Source organism: Myodes glareolus, chromosome 18, assembly GCF_982192425.1.
Source record: "Myodes glareolus chromosome 18, mMyoGla1.1, whole genome shotgun sequence".
In the NCBI taxonomy this organism is placed as follows: domain Eukaryota; kingdom Metazoa; phylum Chordata; class Mammalia; order Rodentia; family Cricetidae; genus Myodes; species Myodes glareolus.
In genome coordinates, this window is record NC_142043.1 from 67,259,973 (window position 1) to 67,276,061 (window position 16,089).

The 16,089-nt window shown below is 45.7% G+C and overlaps 1 protein-coding gene across 2 annotated transcripts in view; it reads right to left on the bottom strand.

The window, feature by feature from the left end:
- Positions 1-16,089, bottom strand: part of Bltp3a (bridge-like lipid transfer protein family member 3A) — a 53,993-nt gene that overhangs the window by 25,050 nt on the left and 12,854 nt on the right. Inside the window, exons 2-4 of one of the 2 annotated variants that reach the window (XM_085679895.2) lie at positions 646-808; positions 508-546; positions 166-257 (exon numbers count right to left, since the gene is read on the bottom strand). In XM_085679895.2, coding sequence (XP_085536021.1) covers positions 166-257; positions 508-546; positions 646-808 — 294 coding nt within the window. Of the gene's footprint in view, positions 1-165; positions 258-507; positions 547-645; positions 809-16,089 lie in introns of those variants that run through there. The other variant, XM_087898388.1, reaches the window with a different exon arrangement.

Here is a 16,089-nt window from a genome sequence, read left to right on the forward strand (position 1 = left end):
GAAACAGGGATGGGATACACTAGCCTATCTGCTTCAGTTGTATGTGTGAAAGTGCCGCACACTTATAATCCCAGTACTCATAAACTGAATCGGAAACCAGCCTGGGCACAGTAAAAGACGATTGATCAATCAATCAATCTTCTGACTGGGCTCACAGTCACTAACCTCTGTCCTGAAGCAAGGGCAATGGGAGACTGTCCGTTGGGGGGGCGAGGATCCTCACAGGTCTGCATCTCCACTTCCACCTTATCTAGACACTGGAAGAAGAGTCACACAGAACTAAGCATCCACACAACCCTCGCACAGCACCAGCAAGACAGCAGACTGCCACAAGCCGCCCACAGCCAACACAAACCACGCTTCTTTCTGTCTGTCTGGATCCCAAAGGAAATGGAAAGATAGATCTTGAGAGGTAAAAATCATTACTTAAAGAAACAAACAAGGCTGGGCAGTGGTGGCAGAAAATTAAAACACAAAAGATTACTTTCAAGCATAAAAGGTCTTTACCAAGCAAATTGGATGTGTCTTCAACTTGGTCCACTGGATCTGAAAGAACAAAGCAAAGACGTGGCCTGTGACAGCTGTTCCTCAAGCAAACAAGCCTCCTGGTCCAAGACAGCAACAGCACTTGGACCCCATGCTCACCCGGATGGAAGCCCTGTTGCAGTAGACCCTGGTAATGGCCAGCCAGGTAGGCAGTTCCAGCACATTCTGCAGAACCTCTTCATCTAACTCCAGATTGGTCAGCTGACCCTCCCCTTTCAGGGTGCTCAAGTTGATCTTGTCCGGAGAAAGATTCTTGGTGAACCTGCAAAGAGTGACAGGAAAGCACTGTTTCTAGGGCAACGTGATAAATGGGCACTACCACAGTCAACCGTCCTGGTCTTCATGCCACACACAGACCTGGAACTAGCTCTTGTAGACCAGGCTGGCCTCGAACTCACTGAGATTCACCTGCTTCTGTCTCCCGAGTGCTGGGATTAAAAACCTGCACCTCCACCGCCCAGCAAGACCTCTTCTACTACTGTGATAGTCACCATCTTACTGACAATGTATTGTGGGGAATCTGGAGTCATGGATGGAGTGGCAACACAGCCTTCTATTTCTGGATCTGCACATAAAAGTCCTCTGGAAACAGAGCAGCTAGGCCAGATGTGTGTGTATGCCTGTGATACCAACACTTCAGAAGTGTAGGTGAAGATCAAGGCCGTAATGAGTTTGAAGCCAGCCTGCGATGCCCCAAAGGCAACAGAACAAAGACAGCAAATAAATAAAAACATAGAATGGCTGGGTGGTGGCACACACCTTTAATCCCAGCACTCAGGAGGCAGAGGCAGGCAGATCTCTGTGAGTTCAAGGCCAGCCTGGTCTACAGAGCAAGTTTTAGGACAGACTCCAAAGCTAGACAGAAAAACCCTGTCTCAAAAAACTTATAAAAAGAAAAATAATAAAAAATAAAAATCAAAAAGTAGAGTTTGATTCCCAGCACCCACATCAAGTAGTTCACAATTGCCTATTAACTCCAGTTCCAGGAAATTAAATATTCCCTTCCTGCCTCCAAGAGCACCCATGAACATGTGCACATCCTGACACACACAAATAATAAAACACACACACACACACACACACACACACACACACACACCCTTTTTTTTGGGGGGGGGGGTCAAGGCAGGGTTTCTCTGTGTAACAATCCTGGCTGACCTGAACCTTGCTTTGTAGACCAGGCTGGCCTTGAACTCACTGAGATTCACCTGCTTCTGTCTCCGAAGTGCTGGATTAAAGGCGTGTACTACCACTACTACCCAGCATAAAACACATTTAAAAAAAAAAAAACAAAACAGAATGTCTCTTGCTCATTGGTTGTCCCCATCCTAACTGTGGCACCAAGCTCTGCCAGGTCATGATGCTTTTCTGCCTTATGTGCTATGGCTGTGGCTTCCCCCAGTCTGCACACAGAATTCACCAGGAAGACCTACTACCTCACGGTATCAATTTATCTGCTAGATCCAACCAGCTGCAAGCCATGAGACTAAGCCACTGACCTTCCAGAGTCAGTAAGTAAAGACCTACTGAATTCAAGTCTCAACCTACTAGACTCAACGAGTGACCAACCAGATCAAATAGTGACACAGCAGAACTGATTATTGATCTAGAGACATTTTGTTTGTTTCTGGTTTTCAACACAGGGATTCTCCATGTAACAGTCCAGGCTCTCCTGGAACTTGCCCTGTAGACCAGGCAGTGGTGGCACACACCTTTAATCCTAGAACTCAGGAGGGAAGGCAGGTAAATCTCTTGAGTTCAAGGCCAGCCTGGTCTACAGAACCAGTTCCAGGACAGCCAGGGCTACACAGAGAAACCCCATCTCAAAAACCAAAAATGGGCTGGAGAGATAGCTTAGTGGTTAATAGCACTGGCTATTCTTTCAGAGGACCTGGGTTCAATTCCCAGCACCCACACGGAAGCTCACAGCTGTATGTAACTCCAGTTCTAGGGGAGCTCTGACACCTTCACACCAAGGCAAATAAATTAAAAAAAAAAAAAAAAGAAAGAAAGAAAACTAGAAAATGAAGCTTCCTCAAGTCCTTCTAAGTCTCTATATGGAGACAGGCAGATGGGTAAAAACAGACAGCCAGTAATGTTTTCAGCAAGGATAGAGAACAAAGCAGAGGGCTGCAAAAACGCCCCACAAATCCAAGTGCAGAGGAACACCTAGGACTCAGTAAAAACCAAAGCAAGAACCACTGGGAGGGTTCTGCAAGCTACAAGAGGCCAGAGAGAACCCAAGCAAGTACAGTAACCTAGTCTGTCAACGCCAGAAACTAACCTAATGTGCCTTTCAAAATAAAATAAACAACAGATTTGAGAGAAAGATGCTCTAAAGCGGCGGTTCTCACCCTTCCTGAAGCTGCAATCCTTTAGTACAGTTTATGTTATGGTGACTCCCTCCAACCGTAAAATTATTTTCATTGCTACTTCATAACTGTAATTTTGCTACTGTTGCGAACTGTAAAGTAAATATCTGTTTTTCCAAGTCTTAGGTGACCCCTGAGAAAGGGTTGTTCTACCTACAAAGGGATTGCAACCCACAGGCTCAACACTGCTGGTCTAAATCATGGTAGCGACGGAAGAACAGAGTAGCAGCTGGGAAAGAAAACCAGCCTATTTTTTCATAGCATTAAAAGCAACAGAGGCACTCTGTAGACTCTGAAACAGTGACAAGCTGATGGGATCCATGAGCAAACCAATAACCGTGGTCGTCCCAAAAGGACGGATCCTGCCTCACTATGAGACATGGAGTCTAAATGCTCACCCACAGGAATCACAGAACAGAACTGCTGGTCTAGAACTCTGAGAGTGCCATAAACAAAACCCTGGCCAGGAGACTCGGGCCAGCCTTTTCTCTGGTCCACGCTCGGCTCCCATCTCCCTCCCTTTCCTGGAGCACTCATCAGCAACCCACCTGGCTCCTATCTTCTCCACATTCCTGGAGTCTGTGACACACTTTCTTGTCACAATCACAGCGACGCTGGTGTGCAGCTGTGCTTGCTCAGTTTGACAGCACACCTAAGACAGGAGCTTAGTCTACACATTCTTCCCAAGCACTGACTGTGACTCAGCAGACGGCCCTGCTAGCGAACGACTCCCAAATCCTTTCTCATCTTTTTGACTGGATCAACATCCGCCTACTTCTTCAAAGCTGAGCCTGCTCGTCTGTGGGACAAGCAAGGCAAATGATCCTCCTCTTGCTACTGCACCTCAGGGTTGCTATCTTCTGTCACAATAAGCAATGTGTTCTGTCCTCTATCACTAGCTTTCCTTGTGTTTACTTATGTTAATTCTCATCTTAGACGCTAACACTTTAGGCTCCAAGTTTATATTTACGAGCTTTGCCCCACGGTCCCTTTCTCTCTAAGCTGCCTTTCAAAGGTGTCCTTCCTTGTCCATACAAATCATCATGTGCACGTTCTCCCGTTACATTTTTTATTCACCCTAAAACAGGTGTTGAAAATAAACGAAGTATGAAGCAACTTTGCTCTTTTTTTATTCTTACTGTGTGTGGGGGGGGGGGGGGTGACAGAAGGGATGTCAAGTGTCTTCTTCATTGCTCTCCACCTGACTTTCCGAGACAGTGGCTCTCACTGGACCTGAAGCTCACTAACACGACTCCACTGACTGGCTAGCAAGCCATGGGTCTCTCTTGTCTCTGCTTCTCCAGTGCTGGGATTATAAGCATGTGCCTGACTTTGCTGAGGGTGCTGGAACTCTGAATTCAAATTGTCATGCTTGTTCAGCAAGTACATTTTCTTTAATTTATTTATTTTTATTTTATGCATTGGTGTTTTGCCATTGGTATTGGGTTCCCTGGAAATTACAGACAGTTTTGAGCCACCATGTGGGTGCTGGGAATTGAACCTGGGTCCTCTGGAAAAGCAGTCAGTGCTCTTTACCACTGAGCCATCTCTCCATCCCCCCAACTTTGTTTTGTAAATGACAGAGACCAGCTTTGTTCCCATGGATCCTTTCCTCTGAAAACTAGGACCTTCCTTTTACTGAAATGAATGCCTACAAGCAAACAAAAACAGGGTGAGAAAAAGTCCATCACTTCCTAAACAAGAATAGGCAACCGAGGATAGAGCACGCCTCTAGAAGAGAGGAGGGGGAGGTCCCAGCACCTCTAGAAGAGAGGAGGGGAGAAGGGGGAGGTCCCAGAGCCTTTAGAAGAGAGGAGGGGAGGTCCCAGCGCCTCTAGAAGAGAGGAGGGGAGGAGGGGGAGGTCCCAGTGCCTCTAGAAGAGAGGAGGAGAGGTCCCAGTGCCTCTAGAAGAGAGGAGAGGTCCCAGTGCCTCTAGAAGAGAGGAGGGGAGGTACCAGCGCCTCTAGAAGAGAGGAGGGGAGGTACCAGCGCCTCTAGAAGAGAGGAGGGGAGGTACCAGTGCCTCTAGAAGAGAGGAGAGGTCCCAGTACCTCTAGAAGAGAGGAGGGGGAGGTACCAGCGCCTCTAGAAGAGAGGAGGGGAGGTACCAGCGCCTCTAGAAGAGGAGGGGCGATCGTCAGGAAGAAAACGGGCAGAACAAGCTCAGCATACTTGCTATCAAAGGGCACGTCTGCATTCAGAGGATTCAAAGGATTACAATTCCTTTCTCAAACTCCCCTAGCAATCCTTCCTTCAGTACAGACAAAATTAGGATGAGAACCAGCAAGAAACGCTGCTTTTCCTTATAAGAAGGAGGCCCCCAAGCTGGCCTCAAACTAGCAATCCTCCTGCCTTCACCTCATGAGTTCTAGGATTGCAGGTACATGGTACATACTGTCATGCCTGCATGAGAAGTTCTTGTCTGTTTTCAACACAGGGTTTCTCTGTGTAGCCCTGGCTGTCCTGGAGCTTGCTCTGTAGACCAGGCTGGCTGAGCCACCTCTCCAGCCCCTTCAATTTTCAGGTAAGGTTATAGTGTAATATCATCAGAAACCTTTCTGAACTTAACCAACCCAATCATTAGCAAGACCTTGAGAATGCCAGGGTTACTTCATGTCCCTCCAAACAGCAACCCGTCTCCACCAGGACGCTGACTGGTGAGCACAGGAGGTGCTGTGCCACCAGCTGGATGACCAGGTACAAAAGCAAAGAGCGCCATCAAACACCAGAAGTGGAACACTGCTGCTACTGGAAGGTCTTCAAGTTGGGGGTGGGGATTCAGCTCAGCGCTACAGTGCTTGCCTAGCAAGTGTAAGGCTTAGTCCTCCTCACCAGAGCACTCCCAGGACGGCAAACAGGCTCTTCCTACGACATCAATGACTGTGTCAGCAGGTGTCGCGTTCACACAGGGACACAGCCTGATGATGTACCCTTTGGCCACTGTCACTGACCGTACTACATGAAGACACGAAGGCACCCTGTACACCTTGGCTGTGTGATGCGCAAGCGCTCTGTATATCAGGTCTGTCACTGACCAAAGCACAGTACACAAATGCAGAACTGTATTTCCTCATCAATGACAGGAGGATGCCACCTTACAAGCTTCTCCAAAAACACAGTAAGGATTCCTCAGAAGTCAAGCACGAACCTAACACACGAGACCCCAAATGGACCCCCTAGACAATCAACCAATAAGAATTCAGAGGGGCTTGGTGGCACCTTTAATCCCACTTGGAGGCAGGAGGATCTCTGAATTTAAGGGCAGCCTTTTCTACAAAGTGAGTACCAGTCCAGCCAGAGTTACTTAATGAGACCATCTTTAAAACAAACAAAATTTCCCTGAACTGGTATTTCCTGAAGTTTACTACAATGATAAAGAATAGGTTTTAAAAGGTGATCCATGGGGAGGCTGAAGAGATAGCTCTGAGGTTAAGAATACCAACTGCTCTTCCAAGGGACCTGAGTTCAATTCCCAGCACACATAAGGCAGCTCTCATCTGTCTGTAACTCCAGTTCCAAAGGACCCAACATCCTCACACTGACATATGTGCAGGCAAAACAGAAATGTTCATTAAAATGGGGGGGGGTGATTCATGGAGCCAGTTATTATGGGGAGAGGGCAGAGGTTTCCTGAACTGAGGTTCAGCAAATGCCATGAGCTCACGTGGCTCTCCCACTACCTATACAAGGAATTCCAGCACAAACTCTGGCCCATCATTTAGTTCAACTAGATTAAACTGAGGCAATAAGATGAGGCCAACTGTGCCACGTCAGCCTCAGACACCAAATCAAGCGCTCAAAAACAAGAGGAATTCTAATGCTTGAGAAGAGCCTCACTGTGCACATCTCTGTCCTTACGGTCCCTGGCCTTGCTGTGCACATCTCTGTCCTTACGGTCCCGGGCCTCGCTGTGCACATCTCTGCCCTCTATGGTCCCTGGCGCAAGCTCTATCCAGCATTTGTGTTCTACCTGAACACAGTATCTACGATCCCTCACAGTCCAAGGGTGGCTAAAAAGGCTAATGGCAGCCTGGTATCTGTTCCAGCCCAGTATATGGGGAAACATTCTCAGGCCATCTGTTACTATCACTGATACAGAGGCTTAGATGAAGTCAAGTTGGAAAAACACACTGATCAACTTCATCTCTGCAGGAGAAACACAATCTGCCCAAGAAGCAATGGAAAGGCTCTCAATCATCCTTGCAAATCTGTAACACGATGTCAGGAAGACAGTTTTTAAACCTGCACACTCTAAGAGTCAGAAACTTTCTTAAGTCAGTGTCTCAAGTAGCCCAGGCTGCCCTTGAACTCAGTACTTGGGAGGCTTGCCTTGAATTGCTGATCCTCCTACCTCAGACACCTAGTACTGGGGTGACAGGTATGTGCCAACACACACAACCAAAAAGGATTTTAAATAATTTTAATTCAAGTTGGGCAGTGATGGCATGCACACCTTTAGCCCCAGCACTTGGGAGGAAGACACAGGTGAGTATCTGATTTCAAGATCAGATTGGTCTAAATAGTGAGTTCCAGGATAGCCAGGGCTGTTACACAAAATTAATAATAACCATTAATTGAAAATCTATAATTTACAAATGAAAACACAGTGATGAGAAATGAGAAAGGGTTACCCAAGAGTCCTAGTCAGCTGGGGGTTAACCGTGGGACTGAGCACACCACAGAAATGGGACAGAACCCAGCATTCATCCTCTACTCTACTACCTGCAGAACTCGTAACAGCTCCTCCCCTCTCCGCTCCATAAATGCACTCTGCTCCTTCACTAAGAGGTATAACAAGACCCAGTCTCAGAAATCCAAAACCACAGGGACTGGAGAGATGACTCAGGGGTTAAGGGCTCTGGCTGCTCTTCCAAAGGACCCAGGTTCAATTTCTAACACCCACAAGGCAGCTCACATATGTATATAACTCCAGAGTATCTGACGCTCATTTGGCCCCCTCAGACACTGCGTACACACAGTACACAGACACATTTAGGCAAAAGACTTTTTTCTAGTTATTTTCTAATTTAATTCCATTTGGTCAGACAACCTAGTAAGTTTTTAATATTTTGAATCTCTTATTTTACTATTTTTTACATGTACAAGTGTTTTAATTGCAAGTATGTATGTGTATCACATAAATGTCTGGCACCCACAGAGGCCAGAACAGGATATCAGATCCCCCAGAGCTGGAATTACAGTGAGCAGTCATGTGGGTGCTGGGACTCAATTCTTGATCCTCCGGGAGAACAGACAATGCTCCCAACAGCAGAGCTATCCCTCCAGCTACTCGCTATCTTGAAAATGGTTGGAAGAATTTCCTGATCAGGATATGGCCTACCTGGTGGACGTTCTTCTAGTTATCATGTTCAGAATTCTAGGAATGTGTACAGAGAACATATAAATATAAATCCTCTACATGGGGTCTTTTAAGGAAGTAAGAACCATGAAGTCTTTTATATTTCTGTTGCCCTTCAGTCTTTCCTGTAGGCCGAAGCGTCTGCATGTTTTCATTTCGTCTCCCATTTAAAGAATTTAGTAAGTATACCTTATATTGGGGCTGGAATCCTCAATCTATTATCTAAAAAATGTCTGTCTCTCTCTCTCTTCGTCTCAGTTACTTTTCTATTGCCGTGATAAAACACCATGATCAAGGCAACGTACAGGAGGGGTTTATTTTGGGCTTACAGCTCTAGAGGGTTAGAGTCCATGACAGGATTCGCATGACAGGAGCAGTAGCTCAGATCCTCACATCTCAAACCCAGGCAGGGGACAGAGACTAACTTGACATGGCAGGAGTGATTAAACCTCAAAGCTTGTCCAGTGACACTTACTCCAGCAAGGCCACACCTCCTAATCCTCCCCAAACAGCACCGTCTGGAGGACCAAGGAATCAAATGCCCAAGACTTGTGGAGGACATCATTCAAACCGCCACATCCTTTTAAGGATATGTGAGCTGGGTATGAAATCTGCTGAGTTCTTTCAGTGCTTGACCTTTCCTCCCCCCTCTTCTGCTGCAGGAGCAAAATCACCCAGGAATGAAGCTTCATTTGCAGGTGTTTTCCTTTGCCTTTTCGTTTTTACCAATATAAACATCATATCTCCAGGATTTTGCTGTTATTAGTTTGAGGTGGCTTTTCATAAAGTCCAGGCTGGCCTTGAGCTTGCTATGTGGCTAGAGATAGCTTTGAGCTGATCTTCCTGCTGCCACATCCCAAATGCTGGGATTTCAGGTGTACACCATCACCACACTAGGCTTGATGTGCTGCTGAGGATGAACGCTAGGCTTCCTGGACACAAGGCAAGCACAAAACCCCAGACCAGGAATGGTTTTCCTTGTCCTTCTCCTGCCTGTGAAAACACCTCCACGTGCCATACAGTCCATCCATTTAAAGTGCACAAGCCAATGACTTTAGTACTACCAGTTGTGCAACCCTATGTAAAGCCAACTTTAGAAAAGCTTCACTACTCCTCTCCAAGAAAACCCACGTGTGGTTGCTACCCCCGAGACCACCACTGTCCCACAGCAGTCCTGGTCGACCACCAGTTTATTTTGTGTCTATGGCTTTACCTAGTTTGGATATTTAACGTAGCAGAACTCATATGGTCACTCTTCTGTGAGATTTTTTTATTTACCACAATATTTTGTGCCTGTACATATATTGCAAGCTCATGTCTACGTGTGTGAGTGCACACACGCATATGTGTTAACAGATGTGTAGTGATCAGAGGATAACACTGAGTGATCAGGCACCTCCCACCCTTTAAAATGAAATTCCAACGTGTATACTCTTTTTCACAGCACCTCCTAGGCAGGTGGCCATGTCAAGATGAGGTTGAAAGCTACTTTCCAGCCACTGGCTGTCAAAAACTCTTTAAAGAGAAAGATGAACACAAACGCTGTGTTGTCTCTGAGAAGCGCACAACCACAGAAGTAACTAGGTGAAGAGCACCAAGAGTTATGTGGTCGGAATCAGTGGACATCTGTTCCACATTCTGCTCCTTCAGCCAATAGCCTTTAAGATACCAGCCCACGGGGGCTGGAGAGATGGCTCAGAGGTTAAGAGCACTGACTGCTTTTCCGGAAGTCCTGAGTTCAATTCCCAGCAACCACATGGTGGCTCACAACCATCTGTAATGAGATCTGGTGCCCTCTTCTGGCCTGCAGGCATACATGGAAAGTTGAACACTGTGTACATAATAAATAAATCTTAAAAAAAAAAAAAGATATCAGCCCACTTGGGCATGGTCTCTTTAGTTTAAAAAGCAGCGGAAACCGTGCCCGCTCTCTTTCTTCTGGCTCAGCATCCGGCTGCTAGCCTGTTTCCTGTTTGCACTCAGAGGACTGTTGTCTAGGACAGTGATCTGTAAGTTTTTCCCCTTAAATAAATAACCCTTTTTATAATCAAGAATTCTTAACTGGTGTGGGATTGTTTTACAGCATCAGACATCAAACAAGGTTTTCCAGGAAACAGGATGTCTCGAGCCACAGCAGAGTGTGCCTGTTGTTGTGTAGGGCATTCTTGTTATAGACTAAGGGGAGCTGGACAGAGGAAGCTCAAGTCTGCCCACAGATGTGTTGTGGATGTCAATCTGGGTGTTCTCGACTTGGTTACTCTAAGCAAAGCAAAGGCGAGGAGGTTTCTGGACTGGCAGGTACAGCTGTGTTTCAGTGGGTGGGGCCCAAAAGAGCTGGCAGAATCTGAGGCTTTTTACTCTCTCAAGACGGTGTTGGTCAGAAAGTCCTTAAACCAGTGGTTGTCAACCTGTGATTGTCAACCCGTTTGAGGTCAAATATCAAATATTTACAACTAGAACAGCAGCAAAATTACAGTTCTGAGACAGCAAGGAAATAATTTTATGGTTACAGTCACCACAACTTAAGAAACTATACTAAAGGGTCATAGTGTCAGGAAGGCTGGGAACCACTGCCTTAAAAAAAGGTGAGAAGCCCAGAACCAAAGCACCCAAGATTCAGCATCTGTAACACAAACACCAATGTATTTTCTCCAGGTATAGTGCATTAAGAAAAACAAGGAGGCTGCAGAACATGCTAGACTTTGGGCCAAGAAAATAAAGGAAGTCAAAGAAAAGCGCCAGGAACAGATTATTTAGAATGATGGCTGGCTATCCCTGCTGAGGGCTCCCACTTCTAAGTCTCGTCAAAAATAGTCTTTAAAGCCAGGCGGTGGTGGCACGTCTTTAATCTCAGCACTAGGGAAGCAGAGGCAGACAGATCTCTGTGAATTTGAGGCCAGCCTGGTCTATACAGCAAGTTCCGGGACAGCCAAAGCCACACAGAGAAACCCTGTCTCAAAAAAAAAAAAAAAAAAAAAAAAAAAGAAAGAAAGAAAGAAAGAAAGAAAAGAAAAAAGAAAAGAAAAGTCTTTAGGGGTAAAAAGTAAGTGATCAGACCTTCAAGAAAAAGAAACAAAAGGGGCTGGAGAGATGGCTCAGCAGTTAAGAGCACTGACTGCTCTTCCCGAGGACCCGGGTTCAATTCCCAGCACCCACATGGCAGCTCACAACTGTCTGAAAATCCAGTTCTGGGGGATCTGACACCTTCATACCAATGCACATACCAATGCACATAAAATAACATTAAAAAATTAAGAAAAAAAACAATAAATTAAAAAAAAAAAGAAACAAAAACCAAGGGTAGATAGATCAGCACGGCAGCAAGCGTACCAGCATTTGTGACTCCACCCCCTACCCTACCTTACCATCAGGGTTACAAGCCTCTACACCAGCCTGGCTTTTTCCGTGGCTTCTGGGGATCTGAACTCAGGTCGAGCTTGTGAAGCAAGTACTTTGCTCACTGAGCCAAGCCCAGGTCTCTGTCATCACTTCACTTCTCATTATGGTCTAGCAATGTGCTGTCGACAGACACGTCACGTGTTACTCATCTGCCATACAAGCATCAGCAGCTGACAGGCATTAATTAGGGTTTCCTCTTTGGGCTATTATGGAGCTTAAACACACACATGTAAATTCTAGTGTGAGCATGTGATTTTCTCTCTCTTGTTGGGAGTGTGGGAGTAGAACCTCCGTATCTGGTGATGTGCACCAGAGGAACACGCTGCTGGCCACCGCCTTCTTCACTGTCGTCATCCTGTGTACAGTCTGTCTCCACAGCTCTCACCTGCAGTTCTGGATGGCATCCTCTTACGTGACAGCTGGCCACACGCATGTCTTCTTTAGAGAAATGCCTACTTAGATCCTTTGCCCTTATTTAAATTTGGTTGTCTATTATTTCAGTTAGCTTTTGGTGTTTTTGTAATAAGATCTCATGTTTCCTAGGCTGGTTTTGAACTGTACAGTAAAACAGTTTTTGCTTTTGTTGTCTTTTGTTTTCTTTGAAACAAAGACTCATTCTGTAGCCTTGCTGTCCTGGAACTCACTCTATAGACCAGGCTGGCCTCAAACTCAGAGACCCAGCTGTCTCCGCCGCTTAAAAAGCTGGGATTCAAGTTGTGCACCACCATGCCAATCATCTCTCTTTTCTTCTTCTTTTCATTTCATGTGTATGAGCGTTTCAACTACATGTATGTCTGCGTCTCACCACGCTCTGCCTGGTGCCCAGAAAGCAGAAGAAGTTATCAGGACCCCCGGAAGAGGAGTTAGGTGGCTATGAGCTCTTAACTGCTAAGCCATCTCTCCAGACCCAATCTTGCATTTCTGGGGCTCTTTCCTTGACTGCCAGGGTCACAGGCATGTGCTACACTCCCTATATATGTGGCGGTATGGATGGGGCTCACAGCTTCATGCGTGCCAGGCAAGAACTCTACCAACTGAACCATATTCCCATTGCCATTATTTCAAATATCTTTTCTATCTTGTTTTATTATCTGATGCTATATAAAAAAATCTCTCTATGCCTAATGACACAACACAGCATTTTATTAAAGTCGTGAATTCTATGAGTTATAAATTTACTCAAGAAGGAGGTTCAGTTGGTATTGTTCTTGCTGTTCAAGTGTAAGAGCACAAGTTTGGATTTCCCAGCACTCACATAAAAGCAAGACTTGGGGGGTGGCATGAAGGGGTTGATCCTGGGGGCTTGCTGGCCAGACAGTCCCAAACAGGTTCAGTGAGAAACCCTTTCCTAAAAAATTAAGATAGCAGAGGAAGACACCCAATACTGACCTCTGGCCTCCACACATGATGGGCGTGAACACATGATGGGCATGCACACTCACCCCTCCCCCAGTAACACACACATAGAGAAAATGACAACCGGGCAGTGGTGGCAGAGCACTTCTTTAATCCCAGCACTCGGGAGGCAGAGGCCAGGTGGATCTCTGTGAGTTTGAGGCCAGCTTGGTTTACAGACGGAGTTCCAGGACACCCAGGGCTACACAGAAAACCAAAATAAGCTAAACAAAGGAAAATAATAGTTTCTGCTATACGGGATTTATACATCTAGACAGACACATAAACTGTAATTGCCCATATTTTTTAAAGCTTGTTTTTATTTTTTTTAATTTATTTATTTATTCATTATGTGTACAATATTCTGTCTGTGTGTATGCTTGCAGGCCAGAAGAGGGCACCAGACCTCATTACAGATGGTTGTAAACCACCATGTGGCTGCCGGGAATTGAACTCAGTACCTTTGGAAGAGCAGGCAATGCTCTTAACGACTGAGTCATCTCTCCAGCCCCGCTTGTTTTTATTTTTAAATAATATAATCAATATTTATATATTATCAGACTCTTAGGGGAAGAGGCAAGATCTCATATAGCTTAGCCTAGGCTGACCTCAAACTCACTATGTAGTCAAGGCTAGCCTCAAAATCTCAATCTTCGTACCTCCAGCTCTCAAGTGCTGGAATTACTACACAGGCTTTTCTTTTCTTTCTTCAGGCTTTTCTTTAGACAAGGTCTCACTCTGCAGTTCAATTTGCCCTAGAAATCACTGTGGAGACCAGACTGACCTCAGTACTGCTCAGCTTCCCAGCACCTGGGTTACAAATGTGAGCCGCCTCGCCCGGCTTTAGAGAACATTTTCTGAGAAGAGACTTCGTACAGCATAAACTGGCATCTTCTCCCCAATCAGCACTTGTCCCACTCCTCAACCAAGGTGACAAACAAAACAACTCTTGCATAGTCACAATGATGACACAGAAAGCAGCTTCTGTATCTTCCTCCTCTCCCTCCCTCCGTGTCCTTAACCCTTGAGCCAGAGCTCACTGCCTAAGTACATCACATGCACCACATACACTTACCCACTGTGGGTTTGTGGGGGAATTTAGGAAACTGTTCAGCACTGGAAGACTATTTCTACTGGTCACAGGCTCCAAACTTAAAACTTGAAATAAGTTTTCAAACTTAAAACTTAAAAAGTGAAAATTGCAGGGGCTGGAGAGTTGGCTGAGCAGTTAAGAGCACTGGCTGCTCTTGAAGACAGAACCTGGGTTCAATTCCCAGCACCCTCACAGCTGCTCGGAACTCCAGTTCCAGGGGATGTGACGCCCTCTTCAGGCCTCCACAGGCACTACATGCAAGCAGTTTACAGACATACGGGTAGGCAAACATACATACACACACAGTTTTTTAATTAATTTTTTAAAGAAAGAAATTAAACTTGGGGACATCACAATTCCATTCAGTCAAACCTGTAAATACTAGTATCTCAGTACTGATATCCTTCAAAACTTCTTTTCAATTACATTTATTTATGAGTAAAAGTGCTTTGCCTGTGTGTACGCATGTGCACTATGTGTGTGCAGTGGCTACAGAAGTCAGAAGAGTGCACTGGGTTCCCTGGAATTAGAGTTTCAGACAGTTATGAGCTCCAACATCCTTCAGAATTTTTTAAAAATTATGGGCTGACAGCCAAATTATATACAACCAAGGTACAAAAGACTGAGTTACATGTAAGATTACTGAAGTCGGCAAATGAAATACAGCCAATCATGGAAAGTTGGCATAGACTTCATGCCCTTCACCTGAAGAACTAATGTAATATTTTTTTTAAAATATTTATTTATTTATTATGAATACAATATTCTGTCAGTGTGTATGCCTGCAGGCCAGAAGAGGGCACCAGATCCCATTACAGATGGTTGTGAGCCACCATGTGGTTGCTGGGAATTGAACTCAGGACCTTTGGAAGAACAGGCAATGTTCTTAACCTCTGAGCCATCTCTCCAGCCCCCCTAATGTAATATTTTTAAACTTTAATTCACCCCCGTTACAATCAATCAATACTAATTGATAAAACGGAAACACATTCTTTAGCGTTTATTACTGGCACCAGTAACATGCTAGCTAGCCCACAACACACAGATAAAGGGGATAAAGGGGACTCCCTGATCCACTGGCTGGAGTCCCGTCCTCAGAGCTAAGGTTTCCTCATTCCCAGCGGCGCACTCACAAGCACACTTGGGGATGCTAAGGCAGGACTGTGGGTTCAAGGCCACCTGTGCCACCCAGGGATACCCTGTCTTGTGAAAATCAACACACTACGATGTCCTCTCCAACATCTCCTCCCTACACTGACCTACACGTGCCACCACCCAGACTCTAGTCTGGTTTTGATCTTTTACCATAGTTACTTTGCAACTGCGTGTGTGTGTGTGTGTGTACAGTGTGCCACACCCAAGACAACACGAAAGGTGGAAAGGAAAAATCACCTGCAGTTGTTCTCGGCTTCCAGCACACCCAGGTCCTCAGGCTTGGGCAAGTACCTTCATCTACTAAGCCTTGGACTCTAGTTTTGAAGAAGTCAAGAGGCACAGTTCCTTCTGCTTTGGAGCCACTACCCAGCTGGCAGAAAGAGCTGGACTAAGTGAAGGTAACTAAATGTTCTGTATGGGATTAACCCAGTGTACACATCTGGCTGTTTTACCTTGTGGTGGTTTGGATGAAAAGGGTCCCTATAAGCACATGTTTGAATGTTTGGTCCCCAGTTAATAAACTGTTTGGGAACAATTAAGAGGTATGTTCTTGTTAGAGTTGGTATGTCTCCGAGGAACGGGTTTTGAGGTTTCAAAAGCCCACACCTGGCCCAGTGTCCCTCTCTCTCTCTCTCTCTCTCTCTCTCTCTCTCTCTCTCTCTCTCTCAATCTGCCTGTGGATCAGGACGCAGAGCTCACAGTTACTGCCCCAATGTCATGGCTGTCTGCTTCCCTCAATGATTAACACAGACTAACCCTCTGGAACTAA